The sequence below is a fragment of the Tinamus guttatus genome, unplaced genomic scaffold (genome assembly GCF_059628265.1).
Source record: "Tinamus guttatus ecotype Peru unplaced genomic scaffold, ASM5962826v1 Tinamus_guttatus_pri_ptg000444l, whole genome shotgun sequence".
Taxonomy (NCBI): Eukaryota; Metazoa; Chordata; class Aves; order Tinamiformes; family Tinamidae; genus Tinamus; species Tinamus guttatus.
Window position 1 is genome coordinate 602,746 of NW_028288978.1, and position 25,635 is coordinate 628,380.

A 25,635-nucleotide genomic window follows, 5' to 3' on the forward strand; every position below is an offset into this window, starting at 1 on the left:
ATGTCAGTAATATATAATCTCCTTTCCCTTCTAGGCCTATTCACATGACCAAAACCAGCCATGAACTACACCCAGTATTGACTGCGCTTCAAAGTTGGGTTTGTTTTTCGACAGTACTGGATCATTTCAGGATCAAGGTTTAACCAGCTGTTTTGCAAGGACTGTTTTACAGGTGGAGAAACAACTGCAGGAAGCATCTGTTGTTCGTCTCTTCTGGGTGTGACTGTTGTGGCTATGCTTCTCTCAGCCCCCTTGGCAAGAAGGGTCACTGTAACAGTGGGTACCGTCACACTCCGTTCGGGACCGCAGCCTGGACTCCTGAGCATGGCATCCATTTCATTTCTGACAAGTGGTTTTGCCTTCTCTTTTTTCTGACACAATAACAAAACACACACAGAAATAACAGCAATAATGAGCAGCACAGACACCAGGACCAGGGGGATAATGATGTACCAAGGGTTGCTGCTTTCACCAGGTTGCTTGCTGGGACTCCTACCACTGGCTTGGATTGTGCTCTCAGCCTCGGTGAATCCATTTTTTGCCATTGACAGATTAGGCAATGGATCTTCCTTGCGTAGATCTCCCCAGCGATCACGACCTTGCCATCTGGTTGGTACACCATGTGCTGCTACAGAAGGTTCAGCATTGTGGGAGGAAACTGGTGCCTCATCCTTTGAGGTAGTTGGAATCTTCAAAGTGATCGTGCTGGTTAGGAAAGGCACTTCACTTGTAAAACGCTGCACAAGCAGAGGATCAGGCGGCACTATGGAGTACTGGAAACAGCCGACAGCAGGCTGCACAGCATCTGCCCTGAGTATAAAAGTGAAGGAGTCATTTAAAAGATCAAGGCCTGTCATATTTGTATCTACGTCTAGGAGCACAACACCTCTATCGATGTCAGTCTGGGTGAACACCACAGTATCTTCCAACACTGCATCATTCATGAGCCTCCTCTTTATGATTCTTCCATGAAACGGAGGCACTATCACTTCAAACCTAGGATTACTGCTTGTCAAATTAGCCAGCTCAGAAGCATTCAGGTCACTGCTTCTGAATCTGTAAACTGCTTGATTTGAGATCTGCACGTCGGGAGCAACTTGTACTAAAGGCTTCATCGTGATGTTCAGCACTTGTCCTGCTAGACTACTTTCTTCAGTGAACAGCACAAACTCCAGTACTTCTTCAAATGCAGTGAGATTTGTCAAGTGGTAAGACAACCTTCCTGAGTACAAATCCGCCTGCTCAAATCTAGTAACTTCCTCATTTTCAATCATCAGGTGCCCAAATCTGAGTGGCTGAGTTACTTCATACATGATATTAGTGCTTCTTCCATTTGTGACAGCTGCTAGATGAACATTAGTAATAACGACAGATGTCTGGCCTTGTAGCAGTGCAACACTGGTGTGATTTACCAGGACAAGAGCAATTGGTATGACTTCAAGACTGAAAAGTTTGTATAAAGGACGATGTTTGCCATCAGTTACACTGAAATAAAACACGCCAGAGGATGAACTGCCATCCTGTACAAACCAAACTCTGCCACTGTCAATATCAGCTTGTGTGAAATCCTGTATGGAGACACTAAGATTGCTCTTCATTGCTAAATAACCATTATTAGGTTTACTAATAACTGTGTATTTTAGCTCAGCTGGGGTGTTATCTAGGTCTTCAACTTTCAGATTCTCTGGCCCCAGTACTGAAACATCTCCCTGCAGCACTTCCAAGTGAAGCATTTTAGTCCTCAGTTCTGGAGCTTGGTCATTCACTGGAACAACAGTGATATTAAACGTCTCTTCTAAAACTTCACCATGAGGCTTTGTAGCAGATTTGCTCTTTAGGTTTAACCACACAGCAAAAACGAAATTGTCAGTGAGTGATTCAGAATTATCATGTACATACACAATTCCAAATTTGTTCAATATGTACTGGGAGAAGTTAGGTTTCTCTTTGGTGATGTTTCTTTCTCCAACAACAATCGTGCCATGTTGGGGTAAAGATACAACCTGATACCATATTTCATACATGGAACGCTGTACTTCAGGCAGCTTAATCAGTAGATTTGAAGCATCTAATTTTGTTCTGTTGATTAAGACTCTACCTCCTTCCAGTACTACGGCACCTATCAGAAAGGAAATCAGAATTTTAAAATACAAATGTTTTATAGTTGCAATATTTCAGAAATTAGATAGGCATTTCAAATACAGATGATGCTCGCTGTGAAATTAAACGTTTCTCTTTCACAGTATCTTTGATTTCCATGTGTCATGGTAAGAAACGTATTACTACTATTTTTAAACACAAATTTAAATACAAGAGGCTAGATTTTCTATTGATGCACGGAACAGAATTAGAGAAATATCAGTATCTCACAGCTCCAGATGGTGCTTTAATTATCCCTGCTATTATGGCAAAATGGAGGATACCTACTACAACAATAGCAAGGATCAGAAGTATGCAGTTAATGTTTTTAAAGATGTAGTGGGTGCAGTCTTTCAAGGCACTACCTACACTGTACTCTGTGCTAAATGTATTCTGGTCATTTGTTACTGCAAAACATTATCCTTTTTTTTGTTTTGTTTTGTTTATGTTTTTGCTTAAATACTTGTTCACTGGAAACCAGAGAGAACCAAAACAATTAGGAGGCTCGAAGAGCCCAGCATCTTCACCTGTGTTTGCTAGAAGACGACTGTTCCGATCGTGCCTGGTAATTCCATACGAGATGGCAATATGGAACACCTGGAGGTCCAGGGCTGATGGTGGAGAGGAGACAGTAAAAGTAAAGAAGTCTTCTGCACTCCAGTCAGTTGCCTCCATTTGTAAGTGCTCATACATGATCACACCTTCATCTACCTGTTGAGGATAAAGAAAGCCACAGGTACAAGAGGAAAGGGATTTTAAATAAAGAGATGGAAAGAAAAAAAAATCTTAAGAAAACTGTTCAGTGGACTGTGGACCTTAGTTCATGCATAACGACTGTATATATAACTTACATAAAGAGATTATTTTATATTTCTCTTTCTCTGAAGATTAAAACTGTGCTGGCCAACAAACACACTTGAAGATAGGGAAAATGTTACTGGGAAGAATGCTTGGTAAATGCCTTATGCTAAAAACACAAACGTAAACTGAAAAACTTGTATCGAATTAGCTATGGTGACTGTGAATGGGAAGGAGATCAGCTAGACTGTATGTTTAGAGAAGACTGCCATATGATTAGGGGATTTTCCTTCCTAAGAATACCACCGGGGCTGGACTAACTGTTCTGGAAAATGTACGAAGAACGAAGACTTGAAACACGACTTTGATGGATCATGTGCTTCATGGTAGATAGCAAAAGATACTAGGTGAGAGACACCTGAAACCTGAAGGAGATGCAGTGACCATGAAAATATCTCCTCCTTTATAACCAAACAGCCAATGGGACAGTTTGAAACATTCTCTATCTTGGGAGAAAGGGAGAAGGGCGCTAGTCTGCCCTGTTCCTGCTTTGGCTGTCCCTCCAAGCCCTTGCAAGAAAACCCTGTCAGTCTCACATAGAAGATCTAAGATTCAAAAGAGAATTCAGCAGTAAACTTTCAGAGAAGTAAGTATACGTACAAGATGCAATTCTCACTGCAGACAGCTACCTAATAAATCCTTGGCAGCTTCCCAGGCAAATACTGGCCTGTGTCAGTTTGTAATTGCCAAAGAGATCAGCACCTGAGACGGTGCCGCCTCACAGGCACAGCTCACAAGCGCGCGGCGGGAAACCTTCCAGACCCATTTCCATGGCATGCGCTTGGAAGGTGTGAAAAACAAAACCCGGCCTGCAAAGCACGGCAGCACTGCGGAGCACGAGCCGTGGCGATGGACAGAGCTTGTCCGGCAAAACCCAGCCAGCAGAGCACGGCAGCACTGCGGAGCACGAGCCATGGTGATGGACAGAGCTTGCCCAGCAAAACCCAGCCAGCAGAGCACGGCAGCACTGCGGAGCACGAGCCATGGTGATGGACAGAGCTTGCCCAGCAAAACCCAGCCAGCAGAGCACGGCAGCACTGCGGAGCACGAGCCATGGTGATGGACAGAGCTTGCCCAGCAAAACCCAGCCAGCAGAGCACGGCAGCACTGCGGAGCACGAGCCATGGTGATGGACAGAGCTTGCCCAGCAAAACCCAGCCAGCAGAGCACGGCAGCACTGCGGAGCACGAGCCATGGTGATGGACAGAGCTTGCCCGGCAAAACCCAGCCAGCAGAGCACGGCAGCACTGCGGAGCACGAGCCATGGTGATGGACAGAGCTTGCCCAGCAAAACCCAGCCAGCAGAGCACGGCAGCACTGCGGAGCACGAGCCGTGGCGATGGACAGAGCTTGCCCGGCAAAACCCAGCCAGCAGAGCACGGCAGCACTGCGGAGCACGAGCCATGGTGATGGACAGAGCTTGCCCAGCAAAACCCAGCCAGCAGAGCACGGCAGCACTGCGGAGCACGAGCCATGGTGATGGACAGAGCTTGCCCAGCAAAACCCAGCCAGCAGAGCACGGCAGCACTGCGGAGCACGAGCCATGGTGATGGACAGAGCTTGTCCGGAACCGGTGCAGGAGCCCCACTAACGTCACGCTGCTATCACGTAGCAAGCAGGGCTTACAGGGTCAATTTTCTCAAAAACATCCCATCTTATTGACTATGAAATTGAGGCTGATGCGATAAAATCTCACATGTGTTTCATCTAACATTCAGAAAAGCATAGATTTTAGGAAAAGAATGGTGGTGTTATACGGTGCATCTCTCTCATAATGTAAAACACAGAACTCAGCTCAGTAATTATTGCACCACAGCCCAAAACATAATGGAATTAGAATACAGAAATACCCTGTCTTCACCTTGGTTTGCACATCTTAGGTGGAGATTTCACCACAGCCCCTGGTGAAGATGTTTCAAAGTCAAATGTTAACTGTAATTGTTAAAAATGTGAACCTTGTTTCTAGATTTTAGCAGTCAATTTTCAATTTCTCGCCAACAGATTTTCTAATTTTTCCATTACTACATCAAATGCCTTTCTTAATCTCTAAATGCAGATTAGGACCAAATTATCTCTTTTCCTCCAATAAAGTCAGAAGATTGAGTTCCTTCTATTTACACCTATTAAAAAGTTTACTGAGAGGAGAGTTATATTCAGACTCTGCAAACAGATGTAACTCATTTTTTTCAGTTGCGCTTTCTCAAAAGACATCTTCCATCAAGCTATATAAGCTGTCACTTCTTAGTCTTTCAAGTACAGAACTCTGTATCACAGCTGAGATTCTTTAAACACCTAATATCACAGCCCATAAAGTCAATAAAAGTCCACTTGGGACAACGAGGACTGCAAATAGCCTGAATGAATCCGATGCTTGGAGTTTTCACATGGCAGAAGGCTACTCCTTCTGCCAGATACTAAAGTTTCCAACCTCTGACTGCTGGTTAATGGCAACAGAACAACTCTTCTTGAAAAATACTGTTGGAAGCAGAACCATGGAAATTGCCAAAGCTCTGTGAACATCCAAGGAGAGGGGAACAAAGGCTCCCCTTGCATTCATTACTGGATGCCACATATTTAATGACACGGCAAATCTGGGCAATTACACTGATGGGTCACGTATGCCTGGTTACCAAACAGATATAAATGGACAAGACAAAGAACAAGCAACTTGACAGCCTTTGAAGTAACAATCCACCCCAGAACTACTATAAGGAAAATGCTTACCATAGACTGTGTAAAACTGAGGATTTCCTGAGTGGTATTATCAGAATTTACTCTGATGAGCCTTCCAAGTTTGGGGGAAGTAACAATCATAAAAGTTATAGTTCTGTTTCCTGTATTGGTCACATCATTGGTTATAGCTTTCAAATCATGTTGTGAAATAGGTTTTCTGGATCCTAAAGATGTGAATTAAAAGTAATTCAGATTTGCAACAGCAACTTTTCACAACAAATATGCACAACTCATCTAATTATTGTACTTACAATTTTAATTTTTAAAAATATATAATATTTTATAATCAGTCTTCTTCTTTTCCTAACTACCTTCGAATGTCTAGAACCAAATTCAGATTCCAGCTGAAGACACCTTTGCTAATGTCTTTGGTAGCCCCGTTTGCTCACTGAAGGCAGGGTGATTCAGCAACGTCTGCCTGAGAGAAGTCTTAATGCGGCAGTTTTCCAGTGAACACACATAAACCAAAATCAAAAAATACCAGCAATCTGAACTATGTTTTATTGATATGAAGAGATGATTATCATTAAACAAACACTGAACTAAAAACAGGAAGGCATTACACATACCAGTAAGGGTCTGAATAGAAAGCATATATTACTAAGAGATGGAGCCTGAGGGGGGTAACAAAATTCTTTTACTACCTAACACTGCACATCTAGTGTGTTCTGGCTTTAAGACTGTAGAGGACTTTCTGAATTTAGGCCAAACCAAGACAGTTTTTGACATGGCTTTGACAAAAACAGAGACATTCTTCTTACTGCTAGCTCTCCCAGCAATTACAGGGCTGTAAAATAGTAGCAGTTTTACTTAGCCTGTTTTTGATGTAATCTTTCCTCCTGGTATATGCTCAGCAACTAAATCTGATGCTTATTGTGATGCATTTGGAAGAACAACAGATTTCAGTAAGTTACAGGCAAGAACAACCCTAGGAGTCCCTCATCATTCCCACTTCTGCCTCCATTCTTGTATTTGGGGTTTTTGTTGTTGTTATTTTTAGCAACAAGTTTTATAGGTATCAATAGATAATTTCAGACACTAGCCGTATATAATCTTTGAAGTCTGAATTATCAGCCAACCTCCAATAAAGCATAACCTTTACAGATGAGTAACACAAAACATGTTCCTGCTATAATATTCAGCAGAAAAAACGCCGCAAGCAAAGCCATGAATGGGAATGTTTTGCAGACATTTGATAACCTTATGATTCTACCTTTTTACATGTAGTTCGGCCTTGCTTCAAACTACATCTGCTTTGAAACAGAGCTGTAACAAAACGAGATTCTCTTGCTCTGTTTTCCCCCTTTCACCTTCCCATGCCTCTCTGCATGCACATTCCTCAGAAGAGCAGAGCAATCCCTCAGGTCTAGAACTGTCCCTGAACCACAGCTAATTCCAGACATGTCCCTCTCCCTCCTTCCCCTGCCTTCCCTGCTCTGTGGGCCGAGGCGGTGCGGAAGGGCGGCCACGCGTTGTGCGCGTAGCAGACGTGCTCAGGAATGCAGAGCCAGAAGCGACAGTTCACCAGCCCACGTTACCTGCACCACACAGCAGCTTCTCAGTGATCTCACACTTATGCAAACCAGGGCCCAGTGTCCTAACAGACCAAGATAGAGGAACTCTCAGAAATGCTTATGCCCTAGTGATGGTTGGTACTGCTCCAGGTTTCACAATAACGACACCACTCCGCATCACAGAATCACATAGAATCAGAGAATGCTTAAGGTTGGAAGGAACTTCTAGAGTTCACCTAGTCCAACCCCCTGGCACACGCAGGGACACCTGGGGCACATGGCACAAAGTGGCATCCAGGCGTGTTTGGAAGATCTCCAGAGAAGGAGACTCCACAACCTCTCTGGGCAGCCTGTTCCAGGGCTCTGTCACCCTCACAGTAAAGAAGTTCTTCCTCATATGGAGGTGGAACTTCCTGTATTTTAACTTACACCCATTACCCCTCGTCCTGTCACCAGCCACCACGGGGAAGAGCCTGGCCCCATCCTCCCTACAATCACCCCTCAGGTACTTGAACATGTTGATCAAATCTCCTCTCAGCCTTCTCTTCTCCAGACTAAACAGGCCCAGCTCGCTTAGTCTGTCCTCATATGGCAAATGCTCCAGTCACGACGCCACCATCGCAGCAGAGGACAGGGGCTGGCGGAGGCATAGGCCTCAATGCCACAAAGCCCTGGACTGTCCCTCACAGACCTGATCTCACTCGAGAGCCAGCGTCTTGCTGTACAGCAGAGGCTGAAACGTAGCTTAGGGCTACCAGATACTGAAGTTTCTCACCCCTTCCCATGAAATGGGATCCTCCCCCAGACAGCCTCTTGTTTCCCAATTTGTTTACTGAGACCAGAACGTCTTTTCCAGCACATCAGCACTGTGGATTGGCAATTTGATGATGAAAGGGAGGGGCGTCACTAGCCAACAGACCGAGCAAAGGAAAAGGAAGCTAGAACATGGTCTGATCCCAAGCGTGGGAGCACAGACACAAGGAAAACCACAGAAACTCTGTGAAAAGGGAGAGGGTGAGGAAGAAGACATAGGCGGTGCAGAGCACAGTGGCACTAAACCATGCGGGCAGAACATGGCAGCACAGCATCACTATCAGTGCCTAATGATTCTGGTATCTGCTTTTACTGTCTGCTCTTAGAGTAAGGAGATGACTCTGGCAGGACCATTCTTTCCATCATTGCTACACAGCTATGGATCCTCTCGTCTACTGTCTGGCTCAGACAGCTGAGTAACCAAGTAACTACAACTCAGGCTGTCTCTCCTCAGATAGCAACTCAGCTCCTTCTTTCTTTGAGCAATCGATTTTTCTGAAGAGAGCAAATCACATTCAGTTATATAGTATATGTTGGAAAAAGTCATGTATCTATGAATTTAGTGAGCTTACTGAATATAACAAGCTTCTGTTGGGCGTAAGAAATCCATAAATTGCATAAACAAATCTGCTACATATTCTACAGGACACTAGTGCAAGTGCTAACAAAATTTTAGAACAACATGCTTGAGAAAAGAGTTTACAAACAGGCAGGAGGACATGGCAAGCTCTTCACAACATAGTCAGGTTCTACTTCCCTGTAGAGAAAATCCTTCGAGTTGTCTCAAAATTAACATTTCTAGCAGTGCTATAAAATATAGCAGGACATGGACTTTTGTCTATGGGTGGATGAGCAGCTGGCACTCCCACTGTTTGAACAGCATGATAATCAATACCAGCATCTGCTCAGTGAAACCTGTACAGATTCAGAACATCTTTATTAATTGGTAAAAAGGTGAAAAAGGTAGAAAAAATTTTATTGTCACTAAAAGAATATTACTAATTCAGTGTAAGGGAGAATTCAGCAAGCTGTAGGCCTAGATGAATACAGCTTTCAATGTTGAAAGAAATATTATATTTTCCAAACTGGAGAACTAATAGAAAGTTTAGAGACTTTTTCTTCTGCAAATATATCAGGCATACTTTTCCTACAATTATCTTTGGCTTAAGACAGAATTCCTGTACACCTCTGTGCCTGAGGCACCCTTACACACCAAAATCACAGACAGATTAATAAGCCTTGTAAGTGGATTTATCTGAATCCCATTTATATTGACTGAATTAGAAGATCATGCTGCCACAATCCCATTTTTTGTTGCCTGTGTTTAAGTGGCTTTCAATGCAAGCCCTTATTTAATATAGCTTATATTCATGAAGTTTAAGAAACTAAAGTACCCCTTTTCTGCTTAGGATCAAGGCATAGATTAATAGCTATTGAGCTTTCTTAGTTTTGAACCTCTCTGGTTGCACAAACCACATTCAAAGAAAAAAAGAGGTACAACATCTACATAAGAAGTATGACACAAGATGTTGCTGATACCAGACTAATCTGAAGACTAAATTTCTCTTTTAATCCTGTACTTAATGTTAGATTACTAACTCAGTGAAGGATTACTCTTGACAGTGCAGAGCAGGAAGTGGCTCTGGTGAGACAACTCATCAATTCCTACCAGAATAGGATTTCATTAAAACAAATATGAAGCTCCTGACCCAGCTACTTCCAAATGCACAAATAGGAATCAAGGTTATTTCGTCTTTCTGATTCATCACTGAGTCCCAGCTACTCCCCATAACTCTGCTCAAATAAGATAGCTAACTTGCATGCTGGTTAGCTTGAGTGTGCTAGTCAGAATCCCACAGTCACAGGCTTCACCCTGCTTCTGCTGGGTAAAATCACAGCCAGTTGAGAGAGGCAGAATAGTCTAATGAGCACCTGGCATCTTTACTTCTATGAATATACTAGTGAGCTTTTAAATTAACTTGAATAGGGATTTTTTGGTGCTTAGGCAGACAGTGTTACTGTCACACTGCACTTACTTACATATTCCACTACCCATTTTCATCACTGATTGACAGTGCATGTGCAAATCAAGAAATTAAAGCCTACATACCAGTAGGAACATCAGACTACATAACTGGTTTTTTAAAAATCAGACAGATGACAACTAATAAATTGCTAGATATTGTTAGATGGCTATCTTACAAATAACTGTATATATGGTAGTTTATGAAATTATTTCAAATACTGAAGTCAAGATAATCTGTTAACACCAAACCTGGAAAGACTCCAAGTCCTTTGTTCACTTCCAGGCTAAGTATCAGGGTTCGAGCTGTGATGCTAAAAATTTGTCGGGGTGAAACGTTCAAACCATCTGTAACCTGAAAACTGAAGCCTCCAGACATTGCTCCTGCAGAAAATAAAACATAATTTTATTCTTTTATTTTGCCATATTTCATCTAAAATATACAAAAATACATGGTGCACATTTTGCTTTTGACCACAGCAAAAGAGAACCAGTCATCCTGCAGCCATTTTGTGATCAGTATTTCTGTATCTTAACTAAGAATTAAATAAAATCATAATACAGAGAACAGCATCCCAAGGAAGAACCATCAACTATTGCTCAAACCAAAGGGAAAACATCCCACGGTGTAAACCAGCAGGTTGCCCCTTCTTTCACTGAACCTCGTGAAGCTGAAACCAGCTTAAACTTGGGGAGACACTGACCCAAGTTTTCTCCTCCTTTTTTATCTTAGGAGGGACTTGAGCACTTAAACAGCCATACTTTGGCAGAGATGTAATTTTGGGAGAAAAACAACTAGAACGGGCTTTCACTTTGGTTTAGATTTAGCATGGGAGCTGAATCACTCCTTTAATTCTTTCCTTTTCTCGCGTTCCCCTTCGCTTTTGTAGAAGAGGCTATGCTGTCACAGCTCAAGCTATGTCAGAAGTAACATGAGCTCATAATAATTTTTCTGCTTTAATCTTAGGGCCTGTACATGGTATGGCATAAGCACTAGCAAAATTAGTTCCAGGACACTGAATGAATTCCTGTAAAAATATATTTCAGTGACTTTCTGAGGTGCCCAGTGCTTTATAATTGTTAATTTAGGTAGAAAAAGAGAATGAAAAAATACAACGTGAACTGATCCCAACAATTACTGTTGCTCCTCCACTTCATTTGCTACATGAACACCTATCCTAAAATGCGAGGTTTCCATGCACTTTTACATAAAGATCGGCACTCCGTGCTTAACTATAACTGAACATATCAGAAGAATCCATGTTGGTTCTGAGATTATAGTTAAACACTGCCCTAGGGAAGTTGACTAGAGCTAACAGTTTGCCTAGGAAACTATAGTTGACAAATCCCTACAGCAAACAGCTCTAAACTATCAAGCCAATTCTTTTGTATTTTAAAGCTTTTATTTTCTATTTTCTCTTGATAAAAAAAAATTAAAAGGGCAATGAGGATCCCAGGCTTTGCCTCGAGCTGAGAGGCAAAGTGCTTACTTAGCTTTCCTTGCTTTCTTGGCTAATGAGGAACAATTTTCTGACTGAAATAATCAGAAATTTGTCATTGACACAGTCAGAAACAGAACTAAATCCTTAAATGCTACCTGGGTGCAGCATATAGTACTTCAGAATAACTCACTTTAAAGTCATAACTAAGTGGAAATAATAAAAAAGGGTGCCAGAATGGGTTGCAAGAACTTCACTGCAAGACACTGAGGTTTAAAGAGAGCTGACAGGAGTTGAGGTCAGCAGTGCCCTGAGGAAACCACTGGCAGGATTTTAGGGCAAAATATGGGTGGGAAGGTGCCCTGTAGTGCCAGAAAGGGCGAACAAGGGAAGAAGTTTGCATGCTGGAAGAAGAGTCCCCAAAAGGAAAACAGTCTGCATTTATGCTGCTGGCAGAATATGCAGGGATTATGGAGGAAGCAAATATAAAACTTGAGAACGAAGCACCAGATTTGCAACTCAGCACACAGTAAGCAACAACTTACAATTCACAACACTGAGCAAAGATGAAGAAAAAGGTTTTAGAGAGATTAATACTACAGGCCTGGAAGCAAAAGCATAGTAGTACTTTTGCAGCACTAAACAGACAGAAGACAGAGACTCACTGCAACATACAGAGCTAGATCCTCGACTGCTAGAGTGATCAGTGATCTCAGGAGTAGCCAGGGGACAGAAGTGCAACCTCAGCCCTAAAATCCTTTTGCCTTGGAAAGAGAGTGAGCAGGAGGAGCAGAAGCCAGATTGCGAGGGGCAGGAAATGGGGCTACTCCTTCCTAGGAATAGCCAAAGAAGTTGGCATACACTAAAAGACCCAAGAGGAGGGACACAACAACATTGTACAAACAACCGAGATGAGGGACAGAACAATATCTCTGACAGGGGAAAGAACAGTAATGACAGCAAGCAGGCCCCAGGACAAGGCTGTGGACAAGAAGATCAGTATAATTCCAGCAACTGTCCAGAAGAATGAGGAAAGAAAACCCCAGTCTGAGAAAGCAGAAAAAGCGAAATGGTGAGTCCTTTCTGAAGCACCGGCCATGACAGTGAGTGGCAGAGACAGCGGCTGCAGGAGCAGCAATATGGGGTGGGCAGTTTTACCTTTCAGTTTTACTGTGCATCCTACATGTTAGCTAACTGAAAAATGAAGCCTATTTCTTTTAATTCTTTTAATATAGATTCATTTCCTAAGGCTGCATATGTGCATTTACCCTTTCTGAAGCACTGAGTGGATTCAGTTAAATCTAGACTACCATATTCCTTCCAGCTTTCCATCATGACAAGTTTTACATGTCGAAGTCTCCCTTGGAACCACAATTTAAGGAGCTTGACTCACTTCTGCCATATTTTTGACCTGCTATGTGTGACAGTACAAGGACATCCCCAAGCATAAATACAGTGAACAGAATAGTATTCTGGTAACACAGGTTGTATTTTTTGAACCACATACCACTGTGTACAAATACCAGACGCCCTTCTATTATATGAGCCTGTGTAAAATTAAGGATGCTGTTGTTTGGAGAAGACTTCAGAGCCAAGTGCCCATTGCTAGGCGGAGTAAGGGTGTACATGAGTTCGGACGGTGAGGAGTCCTTGTCGTCTGCACAGAGGTCGTCAACAGTTATTTCTGTGACTGAACCCACCCAGACCTAGGAAAATTAAAGAAGGGAAACTCATGCAAAAGAAAAATGGGGGGGGGGGAATACAAAGACAAAGAAAGACTACAGATTTTCACTGTATGTCGCTATAACCCTTCCTTACTGTTCAAATTCCTGATCATGGATTGCAATGGTTAACATTGGCAGATGATTTTCAAAAACAACACCATGAAATAATACTAGCAAAAACATTCAACAACAGTTTGGACTTTAGACAGCAGCAACACAAGTGTTCTATTTGTCAGGCACGCTCCAAGTTCTTACAAACATAACAAAAGTGTATTTTCATAACTGAGTCAAGCAACTCTTTTCCAACACATCCACATCAGTGTCAATTCATTTCATGCAGTACATTTTTGCATGTATAATTTTAAAGCCTGAGTCTTTAAAGTCTTGTTACTGTTTTGTTCTTTCTTCTATCCCTAGGGCCTTGCAGCACTTCTAATAAGTATCTGGTAGTAATACCACACGCAAAGGTTAAAAATATACATGATCCTTGACAAAGGAAGCTATACAGCTTCCAAAATCAAAACCCAATAATCACAGATTTTCCCCTAAGTATCAATGTGACTTTTTAATGAAAACTATGGATGAAATACTGGCTTTTTAAACAGTCATTGGGGTTTTTGCCACAATACTTCAACAGAAAAAGGATTCCAGTCCACATTGTACCATAAAAATCTTTGCCACTGAAAACAAGATATTCTAATGAAGTTATACATGTTTTCTAACTAAGAAAACTAGTTTGAAAAAAAAGAGTTGAGCTGTTTTCTTTCACAGACTCTTGTTAACTCTTGTTAACCTTCCATAAGTTGTAGAAACAGTTTCTCTTATTAAACAAAAAATTGAGCTTTTCAACCATGTCATCTTGTATTACTGTACTGCAAAAACAGGCATAAACAAAAAAATAAAATACTGTGTAAGTACTGCACATGCTGAGGTCCTCTGTGACCTGTAACATGATCTTCTAAGAATGGAGATACATGAACTGAAAAGGGAAGTAGCCACTCAGAATACTGCAAATGCTGTACAAACAGCTCATTTTCAACATCTAGGATCAAGCCCTCCTTGAAGAACACCGCGAAACCTCTCTGTTCCATCTCTGTGATGTAGCATTACATTAATTTTGCATTTGCCAAACACTTTCAGCATGGTCCCCAGAAAGGTGTGTGACCCTGCCCGCTAGGAAAACATGGAGCGGTTCTGCTCACAGCTGTCGGCTTGCCTCTCGCTCCCTTTGTGTTACATATCCCATTACATGCTTTATATACTCGGCCATTTTAATAAGGGAATGATTTAAAGGGGAAAAAAAAAACAACCAATGCCCAATGTTTGCGTTTTGTTTTGAAAAAGAAAATGAATAAAATTCTAGTTATAGGAAACTACTACCCTCTTGTGGCAACAAAAGGGTACAGTCATTCAGAGCAGCATTCTCAGATAATTAAAAACCATACATAAATAGAAAAAGTAAGGGCAGGACACTAATTTTCTTTAAAAATCAGATTTCTTCCCCCCCCCTAAACCTCCCAAAAAAACCTCTCTATAAAACACACCAAAACAAAACTACAGGAAATAAACTGTAAAGTGTTGTATAAATTTACTTACTCAATATATTCCTCCCTCAAGCACTATTTTTTCTAATGGAAATGCTTTGATTTAAATGCAAGGATTCTTAGGATACATTACAGAGACTCGCTGTTCAGTAAAACTTTCTACATTTCATGTGTTACACTAACGTAAATGCTTGAGCATGTTAAAAAAAAAAAAAACCTCTTACATTTGACCTGAAATCCTGTGACAAAGCCCAGTTAACTTCCATATATCCTTGCCAAGATAACCAGCCATGAACCACAGATCTTCAAGGGAACCTAGTTCTCAATACCAAGTGGCATGTAGGTACTTATCTATTCTTTTGAACTCTTTATAGATTAAAAGCTGCAAAAACTCTGAGATGCTAAACTTCAGGCAGCTCAAATAGCCCTACTGAAGAGGAGTGTGCACAAAATAAAGACATGCAGGCATTGGAAAATACAGAACTGGATCTCATCTAAAAAATAAACAAAATCCAAGGCATAAAATCGAAGCATTCTCTTTTTAAAAATAAGGTGTTCTGAATAAGACATCTCTACCTGTACCTGTACAGGTAGGCATACCTGTAGATATTGATATTGTAGATATTCTCAGTGTTCACAGAATTGGTCCCTGATTTTACACTTTTGTATATTTTGTACATTTCTGACCTTTCAAAAGATAAGGTCTAAAAGAGCTACTGCATTTTTAAAAGCAACATGCAGTTTATTACTCAGCTTTCACTACTGGCCGTATCCTTGAGGAGGACAAACTGCTTGGCTAGAACATGAATGTCAGCACGTATCATCCTACACAGGATTGCTCAGCTCATCTCAGCATCTAGCAGGACCATTTGTTCCAACGTATGAGAGATGTGCAAGGTTGCTCTGAAAAAGGATCATCTTGATGCACACCTCCCAGTACATAACTTGAATACACACACTCGCTCTGAACACACACATGCACGCACACACTATTCAGCTTGACTGCTAGCTTTGTTTCTGGACTCACCTGAATCCTACTTACCTGTGAATTTTAGTACCCACTCATTGCAAAAACAAGGCCTATTTCCCTCGGCAGCTATTCCTGAGCAGGAAAACCACAGCAAGCGCATCACCTGGCTGTGGGTAGGTGGACTGCATGCTCTGCGCTGGGGACCAGCTTTGCTGGGTTAAGCTGCGTTATCCTCATTCTTGGGAAGTCTGCACTTCACAGCCAGAACTGTGCAGAACTCAGCACTGCACTGCACAGCTTTGGGTCCATGAACTGACTGTGATTCAAAGCCAGGCACACACCAGAAAGGAGGCAAAAAAATCCAACAGGCCATGTGTCTTCTCATCTGCTACGAGATGATCATCACTGCCCACTGTGCTGCTGTCTATTGGTACCACTGTAATTATCTGCAGCAGGTTTTACTCTGTAACACAAACTGGCTTCACGGAGAGTCTGCCCTTCTGTCAGCAGCCTCTGCATGGGGCAGAGATCTAAGAGCTACAGTGCCCTGTGCTGTAGGAATCTGCAGATTACCACAGGTCGCTGCCATGGAACAGGCTGCCCAGAGAGGCTGTGGAGGCTCCTTCTCTGGAGATCTTCAAACCCCGCCTGGATGCCACCCTGTGCCATGTGCTCTAGGTGTCCCTGCTGGAGCAGGGGTTGGACTAGATGATCTCTAGAGGTCCCTTCCAACCTCAACCATTCTGCGACTCTGTGATTACCATGAAGTTGCACACCGCTGCCAGCCTCACGGCTTAGAAATTCTCACGTGAAAAGCCTATATACACAACACAAGGCTATGATCATCACTACAGCAATACGTTTGATGCGCCACCAAGTTGTAAACTGCACCATGCAGCACTAGGGACGATGCAGCCTCCCAGTATCCCGATTATCTTCTTTTGAATATCTACTCCTACTCTTATCTGGCTAGATGCCTCACAGCTGGTTTACTGCAACCACAGGTTTATCAGCCGACCTGCACCACTTCATTCTGCTTTTCACAGTCACACAGTTGCTGTCACATCTCAGAGTGAAAGGCTTTTCAGGCAGAGACTTTTTGGTTTATGTGGGTACAGTGTCCAGAATAAATTTGTTCTGGTTACTGTGTGCTACTAGAACACAAATGATCATCCAAAACCAAAGGGTTTTGTGTTTTGTGTTTTTGTGTTTTGACACAGCACAGGAAATCAGAAAAAGTGTCCGGAGTGACACCACAGGAAGAGATGTGAGAAGAAACCAAGCCTGACTTTTTACAATACTGGAAGATTACAAAATAGCTGTGATTATTGGGTAGGGTGTTAATAAAATAAATAATAAAATAATAATATATTATTTATAAAAAATAATAAAATAAAATGTCTTTAGGAATCTGGAGGAAAGGGGAAAGTTAACCAAAGTTAGAATAACAGTTTCTATATCCAAGTATCCACAGCCACAAGCCCAATGTCAATCTAAAAGACTTCACATGTATCTTCAAGATTAAAAGAAAGCTCAAACAGCTCTCTAAGTAAACTTACAGCCTGCTTTACATTACAATAGCAGAAAACATTCTTTATAATGGCTAGAATATGCCTGAATACAAAGTACCTTTATACTTAACAATACACTTAACAATAATTTATTTAAATATTAGGACCACCTTTTACTATATTGAGCACCTCACCAGATATACACGTAATATTCATTAATGACAGAAATTAAATGATATCACATTTAAAATCAATATTTTAAGATGATGATGAACATACCTGAAGAATTTTGTTAACTTTTATAACAGGAACTTCATCATTTACTGCAATAACAGTTACAAATAAAGTCTGGGGCAAACTTTGTTTCCAAAGTTCTGTGTAATTTACTATAACAGTAAAATTATCTGTCGGTTCCTCACTGTCATCATGCACATAGTAGATCAATTCTTCTTCAACCTGAAAAATAGAATGACCTGAACGTAATAGTTGACATTCAAAAAAAGGAAAAAAAAAAGAAGCATTCATATCTAGGAGATTTCTTGACTCAACCTTTCAGTTTTTATGACCTTTAAGAATTTATTTACACTCATATCTGTCCCTCTATCTCCCTTCTGTCTCAACAGCAAATTCTACAGCTCGCCTGTGCCATCTATGCACTCCCCCCCTCCACCTAAAAGGAAAATGAAAAATTAAATCTCACTATATTTACCACAATATTTCTTGGAAACTAAACGGAGAATGATGAGTACTTCTGGATGGTGATATATATAGTTTTGTTTCTTGGATTGAAAATTATCTTACTATACGCATATAGTCTCTCTCTGAGCAAACACAAGACCTAAAAGTGAAGTTTCTCCCAATTCCTTGTTCAGTTCATATCATTTTATCCAGGTGGGTCTTTCAAAATAAACCCAGAGCCTTCCTTACATTTCCAGAGCACCTAGCGTGACAACTCTGCCTGAGCGCACGTGGCCTCTCAGCCTACTGTGACTATGGCACACTATTCTATGTGACCAGCGTGAACCGGGAAGCACAGCTGGCTGTAACAACCAACCACTCTGCCCACCCCAAGTGCCTGACAGCAAATGCTGCAAGGTCTCTGGTCAAAATAAAGCTCAAACTCGCGCATTTTACCACATCCCATCACCTCCTCACACTGCAAATAAAAACAAGCATTTAGCAATACAGGATTATTATTTAGCACTTAGCAAAAAAGGAACTCATCGTGACTGCAGTAAAGCGGACACCTTACCTGTTTTCTGGTAAATTTGGTTAACTTTACTCCAGGAACGCGAGTGTTTTCAACATATCCATGCTTTGGCTGCTCAACTAAAATAACATCACAGCTGAGTCCTGCAAAGTGTCTACTAGAAATTTTTAGATAATCTTCCAGCAGGGCTTTCGAACCCCCTTCCAGTACTGTGAAGTTCTGCACTTCTAGTGGAATCACTCCAGGGATGATGTCTACAGAGATTCCAATTCCACTCACTGCTCGGACACCATTGGTCACATCCACAGAAAAGTGATCACTTAGTTGGTCAGAAACTGTCTGCACGTATTGAACGTTACCCTCATCAATATCTTGCTGTGTGAATGTCAAAATTGGCTTTTGGTCAGAGCCAGCAGAGTTTTTTTCTGATGAAAACTTCCGAATGTATCCATGTTCTGGAAATTCTCTTACTGTGAACACAATCTCAGATGGAGAACTGTTTTCATGAACAACCTTAAAATTAAAAGCATACCACAAAATTGTTTAAACAAAAGGAAGAGAAGGTCTTTTAATGCTCTCCTGTTTTGTTTTTCCCACTTTTAAGGCTGAGATTGCCTACCTACTTACCTGGCATTTCTTCTTTGGGTCGCACAGAATTATATAATGTAGTTATAAGCAGACATGTTAAATAACATAGCATAAGAGCGTTTTGTAACTGCAAGATCTGAATAGCAACATGCTGTGGCATTAATGATCGCCTAAGACTCGCAGATGCGTTCCTAAAGGAAACATTTCCTAGTCTGCAATGTGTTGCACAAGCTCCCTCATGGTGGTTATTGTAAAACGAGACATGAAAAATATAGGAAAGGGCCAATCCAACAGAAACAACATATTGTTTGCGAGTTTTGATGGTTATCATGCTTGATGTGTTTAAAATTTTGAATCCAATCCTCAAATAAGTGTTACCTGGGCTAGCTCCAAAGGGGAGGAAATGTAACCCTCAGCATTTACCACCAGCTCAGTTATCCATGAAACACGAACATCAATATGTATAATTGTCGTGACTAAAATATATGAGTGCAACTTCTCCAAAGCTTAACTTCCTCAAGAACCAGTCCAAGCCTTTGGTCAGCCTTTCTTTCTTTAATACAGCTGTTTCTCCTTCCTAGCACTGGAAGCTTGCTCGCATCAGTGTCTCTCCAGAATTCAGCATCTAGCACACAGACAGGCTAGCCGGGGGAGCAGGGAGAAAGAGTCAGAGAAGAACTGTTCTGTGGAATTGAGAGATTAAAGAATCTGCTGTGACTGAGTAAGTATAGAGAAGATACAGCATGGTACAATAAGATCTTGGAGAAACAGACAACATCATTAACTTACCTGCAGTTTTCCAGTACTGATTTTAACTCGTTTTCCTTCTTCAACTACAAGATTGTTACTGTTCACAATCCTTGGTGGTTCCTGATGACTTTCCAAATACATGCGAATATGCACTCCAGCATCCAGATGGGTATCTTTAGCATGGACTGTGAAGTTAAATGTGTCAGTAAGGTTGTTGCTGCCATCATGCCTGTAGACCACATGCCCCTCTCTCAGATCAAGCTGAGTAAAGGAATCCATCTGTAGATCATTTACATATATCCTTCCATATTTTGGGACAGCGAGGATCTCATATTTAATCTCATGATCACTTCTAACATCTTGGTTTGTAACAGCACTAAGGTTAGCTGTTGTAATAGTTTCCTCTCTTCCTTTTTGAACCAACAAGCCTGTATTATTTGCCAGCCTAACATAAGGATCTGTGGCACTGACTTCTAGCAGCGAGGATGCATAGTGTTTGCCATCAGTCACAAAGAGAACAAAACGCCCCACGTCTGCACCGCGATGTAGAAACAGGACTTGCTTTTGTTCCAGAGCCTCTTGTGTGAATTGATAGAGTTTGTGAAATGTATCATTGGTTAGCACCAAATCTCCATTGGGAATGCCACGTCTTGTATACAGCAACTGTCCATCATCAAAATCAGAATCGGGATCATGATAGCAAAGATCTGCCAAAGTTAACAATCGCTGCCCATTCTTCACTATGTCAAATACCTTATCTATTACACGTACTGGTTTCTCATCATTTTTCAGCTGGACAGAAATATTGAAGCTAATTTCTACTGACAAAGTTTCTGCAACAGAGTTTATCCATTCCCCTGACTCTTCACTGGAAGCTCTGACAAGAAATTCATCAAACACTGTCTCAGAGTCATCATGCACATACATAAGGCGCGTATCAATTATATCTTTATTAGTGAAAGTGCTGATATTATCACTACTCTCAAATGAACCTGAAAAATTCATGAGTTTTAATTTCCCATGCTGAGGAAACTTTATAACTTTATATTGGAAAGTTTTATTACCCAGTGTTTGCACAAACAATTTTGTGCTTGTTATGAATTCTCCTTCACCTTCAGTAACAGTCAAGCCATTGTTAGTCACAATAACACTTCCAAAATCCGATTTGATGTTGATGATGAATTCATAAAAATTTGATTCCAGATATTTAGTAGAAATGAGAAATCTAAATGAATCCTGGATGTCTTCATGATGTCTGCTGATTAATTCATATGCCACTTTTTGATCAGCAATGTCTTTCTGGCTAAAAGCAGAATCTTTTTTCAAAGGTTGATCATTAAGAAGTATTTGTCCTTTCTTTGGTAGGGACAGTAATTTAAAATGAAGCTCATCTTCAAGTATGTCTAGATCCACAAGTGCAGCATAAAGATTATCTGAATTCAAGTATTTCTTTCTTGATTTTTCAATTTCTAGAGGAGTGTATTTCAATAAACTATACCTTAACCATCTCACTTTGATTGGAAACACATACTCTTCACTGATTCTGCTTCCTATGCTAATCTTGAATTTAAATTGTTCAGTAACATTTTCTGGTTGAATTTCTTTAAAAGTGCTACAGTATCTCACACGGTTGCGCTGAACAGAGCGCTGAGAAAAAGAGCTGACCTGCTTCCATTTCCCTCTTGAAAGCTGCCTTTGGACTTCCCCAAACTGGGGCGGTGCAGTGATCTCGTACCGTATCTCCAGCTCCTGCAGGATGGCATTTGTTTCAACTGCTAAATGCCTGGGTGTGATCAGAGCTGCAGCACCTTGGAGTAATTTTATTCCCGAGTTGTTGACAATTTTGTAATCCAAAGGAACTGCCATGACACGTAATACAACAGTATTGCTCACTTTCTCGCCGTCACTTGCCCTCAGAACAATCCTTGAGTTTTTGACCCCTGTGTGGACAAAGAAAATATCACCTTTTCTTAAGTCCTCGTTAGAAAAAGTAGTGAGAGCATTTCCAGGATGCTCGGAATGTTCTAAAAACCCTGCACCTGCATTCAGGTTTCCGAGCACTGAAAGACTGAGACTTGCAGAATCCGTATCCCTATCTAGAACTTTTATTATATCACCAGTCAAACGTTTCTTTGAGTTCTCCAACAGAATTAGTAAGTTCCCCTCAGGAAGTGTGATCTCAGGAGCATCATTTACTGGAATTACAATAATACTAAAGACATGCTGCTTGTTATCTTGCAAATATGGAAGCACAACCTCTTCACTGCTGTTAGAAATGGAGAAAGTAAAATAATCATAAGTATTCTCAGAGCCATCATGGACATAAAGAATCTTTCCTTGCCACAAATCCTGCATTGTAAATGACTTCACCTTCCGCGCTGGTTCAGCATCTAACTTCAAGTCCCCATGACTGGGTGGTTCCTTTATTTCAAAAAGGATTTGTGATTGATGAATCCCTGAATTTTGAAAGTCTAAGCCGACTTTAATATGTTTAGATTCGAGTGAAGCTTGCCCACCCTCTAGCACAGTCAAGTTATTTAGAACTAAAAGGTGGCTTTTATCTTCCTTGCTCAGGGAAGGGGAACTTTCAGGGGAGATGACAAATGTTGGAGCTGCTTTCACATTAGGATTCCTTACATCTGCCTTTAAAGAAAGGTTTGTATTAAAAGTGTTTTTCATTTCACATCCAGGTGAAATATCCTTTGTCACCAGAACATTCTTCAATGATTTCCTTTCTGAGTTGGCTTTCAGGTCTCTTAAGCAACCTTTGAAGGACCCTCCTCTGGCATACTTCCCAGACACTGAGGCTAGCCCTAACTTAACCACTTCTGATCGTGTGCTGTCATCTACACCACCTACAAAGAGAGGCCCCTTCAGAAGTGGCAGATTGCCATAGGGAGGCAACAATGTTTTCACAGTGTCTTCATCCAATGTCAGCTGCACGTATTCTGCAGTAAATTTCAGTTCAATGTAGTGCCAGTGACTATCATTGACTGACTTGCGAGAGGAAAGCTGTGTTCTACTCTGATGATTTCCAACATAGGCCTTAATTAAGCCATCCTCCATTTCCATTGCAATGAAATCTCCTCTTTGTCCAGAATGATAAAGCAGCAGGCCACGTGGAGCTGAAGTTTGTAGTGCATACTCCAAGACTCCCTCATCATCAACGTTCCACAGTGGGAAAGAAACATAAGATCTGGAACTGAAGAAACTGATGGGCTCATCTTCACCTGCAAAGAACTCATCACTGCATCCCACCGAAACTTCACGGACATTTTTAAAGCTAGGAGAAGGCCTAAGGGACATCAGAATATGTAGCTGATTAAATGTCAGACCATCAATACATCCTCGGAAATTGGGCAGTGCTCCATCAAGATAAGGAACATCCAGTTTACTAGCACCACCGATGTAGAAACCATGATCAATATTTAGTTCATGCAGAATTCCAGGCATTTTTGCACTAGTTCTGTCATATTTATCAATTACCAGTGTGACATTATCAAGTTCATGGTGTAGTTCAACCAGGTGCCAAGCTAAATCATTCAGCCGAGAACTTTGCTGAGAATGCAGTACTTCTTCCCCAACTCCAAAGTTAATCCTCAACTGCAAGAGACAGAAATTTAACTATGAAAATCCAAAGCTGTATTTCTCAGAACAGTCTATCAACTTCCAGAAATTTCTCTAATAATGATATGACTTACAAAATATATTATTTTAAATAAAATCACATTAAAATTTTGTATAGGTTTACTTGTCATCCTGAATTTGACCTGATTAGCTGCAGAAGTCTCTCCAGCTCTGCTAGGATCAATAATTTCCAAGAACCCGGGTGGCAATAATGTTCCAGGAAAAACTTACCTCAAAAGCTATTACTTGGATCAAAACAGTTTCTGAGATGCTAACGTCATCAAATCTGAAACTTAGTCCTTAAGAAGCATGAACTAATTAGATTATTTGAATTTTCCATTTTGTTCTAAACAAACTGACAATTTTTACAGACCATAGCTTAAGTAAAAACACTAAACAGTGCAGGCCACACACGCCTTCTTTTCATTTTAGCTTTAAGTCACACCTGTACATTTCCTGAGCGTAGCTCCAACAAACAATAATCCTTCTTCCCAGCTGCAAGGAAAAGCAGTCCATGTGGCTTGCTTGTTCGGAAGCGCAACTGCAGGGATGTTCGAGAGAAAGCTTCTGCCATCTTCATCTCCACAAAACTATCCCCGTAAAATGATACTAAAATGAGAAAAGGGAAAGCAAGCAGGTGTGTTAGTCACATACATACACACAAATCTTTTTCTTATGTTTATCTAAATAAATATAAAAATACACATAACAGCTCCATTATTTGTTCTAACTCAAATACATATATAAAAATAGATCTCAGATCTAGTAAAATCAGAAGCATCAATCGGCATAATCTCCTTTTCTTCATACTGAAATTCTTCAGCTTGAGAAGATGTTTAAGAGCACAACCCCCATAATTTATTTCTAACAGTTCCCACAAGGAATCCAAAGAATAGGGCAAGCATATTTAATACTTTCCTTTTGATACTTTTACTGTTTCCAACTATTTTTCATGCCACATGTTTTCCTTGTTAAAGCCAGCATTAATTTGTAACTGACAAGTGTCTCTCTTCGGACACACGCACACATCTTCATCTGTGAAACCTCCTGACAGGAGACCCCTAGTCCAAGCTAGCTCTTTTTACCAGCATCTTACAAAATTCATATATAACTTATAGTTCACAATCAGCCTTCGCTTTCTGCTTTTAGAAATTTCACCAAATTCAACAAGTGGCTACACTTCAAATAATCTTTTTCTTGCTTTCTCTAGCCAAAATACAAAGCAATAAAAACTCTGCCTGTTCTCTAGTTCCAAAACCAACAGAAATGAATCTACAAGAAACGAAACTCAGACTCACTTCACAGTTATCAGAAGCAATGCACACAAATCAAAAACAACATCAAAGCTGAAGGTGACTGAAACAACAGTTTTATGTTTCTTTTTTTTTTTGCTTTTTAACCAGCACTTCTCACTTCAGACTAGATTTAGTGTATTCTCAGCATTATGCAGGGATTGTTAGGAGGATATCCTGGAATCACAATTCCATGCTCACTTCTTGTTGGAAATAATTTAATGCAGATTTCATGTCTGCATGATGAAGTTGTAGGCTTATTTGCCAACAACAAATCTCCACTGCGAAGACAGGAAGAGCCAATTCTGTGTAACAGGAACTCCTCAGACAAAACGCACAGTGCTTGCTGTGGTCTCAGTAATATTCTGCATCAGTGAGTTTTATAGGTTGGCTGTAAAGCACTACTGAAAACAAGGCGGAAAAAAATCACCTTTTCCCCTGTTGTGCTACACCTGCACTTGGGAACCCTGGACATGAAGCAAGGGGTCCTTATTCTGCCACACATTTTATGTACACCTCTCCCAGGACATCCCAACTGCAAAACAACCTATCAAGAAAATGAAGCTTCATATCTTTCTATGAGAAAAAACGTGAAGTTGAAGTGCAAATTTTGTCCTAGCAGGAAAAGTGCAGCAAGCACATCCTATACCAGCTGAGATTGGTGAGGTCCCTGCATTAGGGCTAGGACGTCTGTTTTAGCTGTTTGGACTAAAAAAGTTTCCTAGTGTCCAGCTGAGATTTGGGTCTGTAAGATTTGTCACATGCAGCTCATCCATGAAAATACAAAGGAAACAAAAAACAACCAGAACAGACAGCTCAGGTTAGTATCTGTCTTCCAGAACAGCAGTGTTTTCCCAGATGCCTGTTGACGAAGTGAGGATATTTCCGCAGAAGCTACAG

The 25,635-nt window shown here is 41.0% G+C and overlaps 2 protein-coding genes across 2 annotated transcripts in view; both read right to left on the bottom strand.

The window, feature by feature from the left end:
* LOC104579121 (chondroitin sulfate proteoglycan 4-like) lies at window positions 1-24,056 on the bottom strand (the record flags this gene model as incomplete). Its single annotated transcript, XM_010226718.2, has 9 exons — window positions 1-2,119; window positions 2,667-2,850; window positions 5,722-5,894; window positions 10,333-10,464; window positions 13,027-13,225; window positions 17,548-17,724; window positions 18,521-18,991; window positions 19,856-23,419; window positions 23,889-24,056. Coding segments are annotated over 9 exons (7,122 nt in total), but the record flags the coding sequence as incomplete, so codon positions are not given.
* ESM1 (endothelial cell specific molecule 1) overlaps window positions 1-25,635 on the bottom strand; it is a 242,738-nt gene that overhangs the window by 178,149 nt on the left and 38,954 nt on the right. The window lies entirely within an intron of this gene.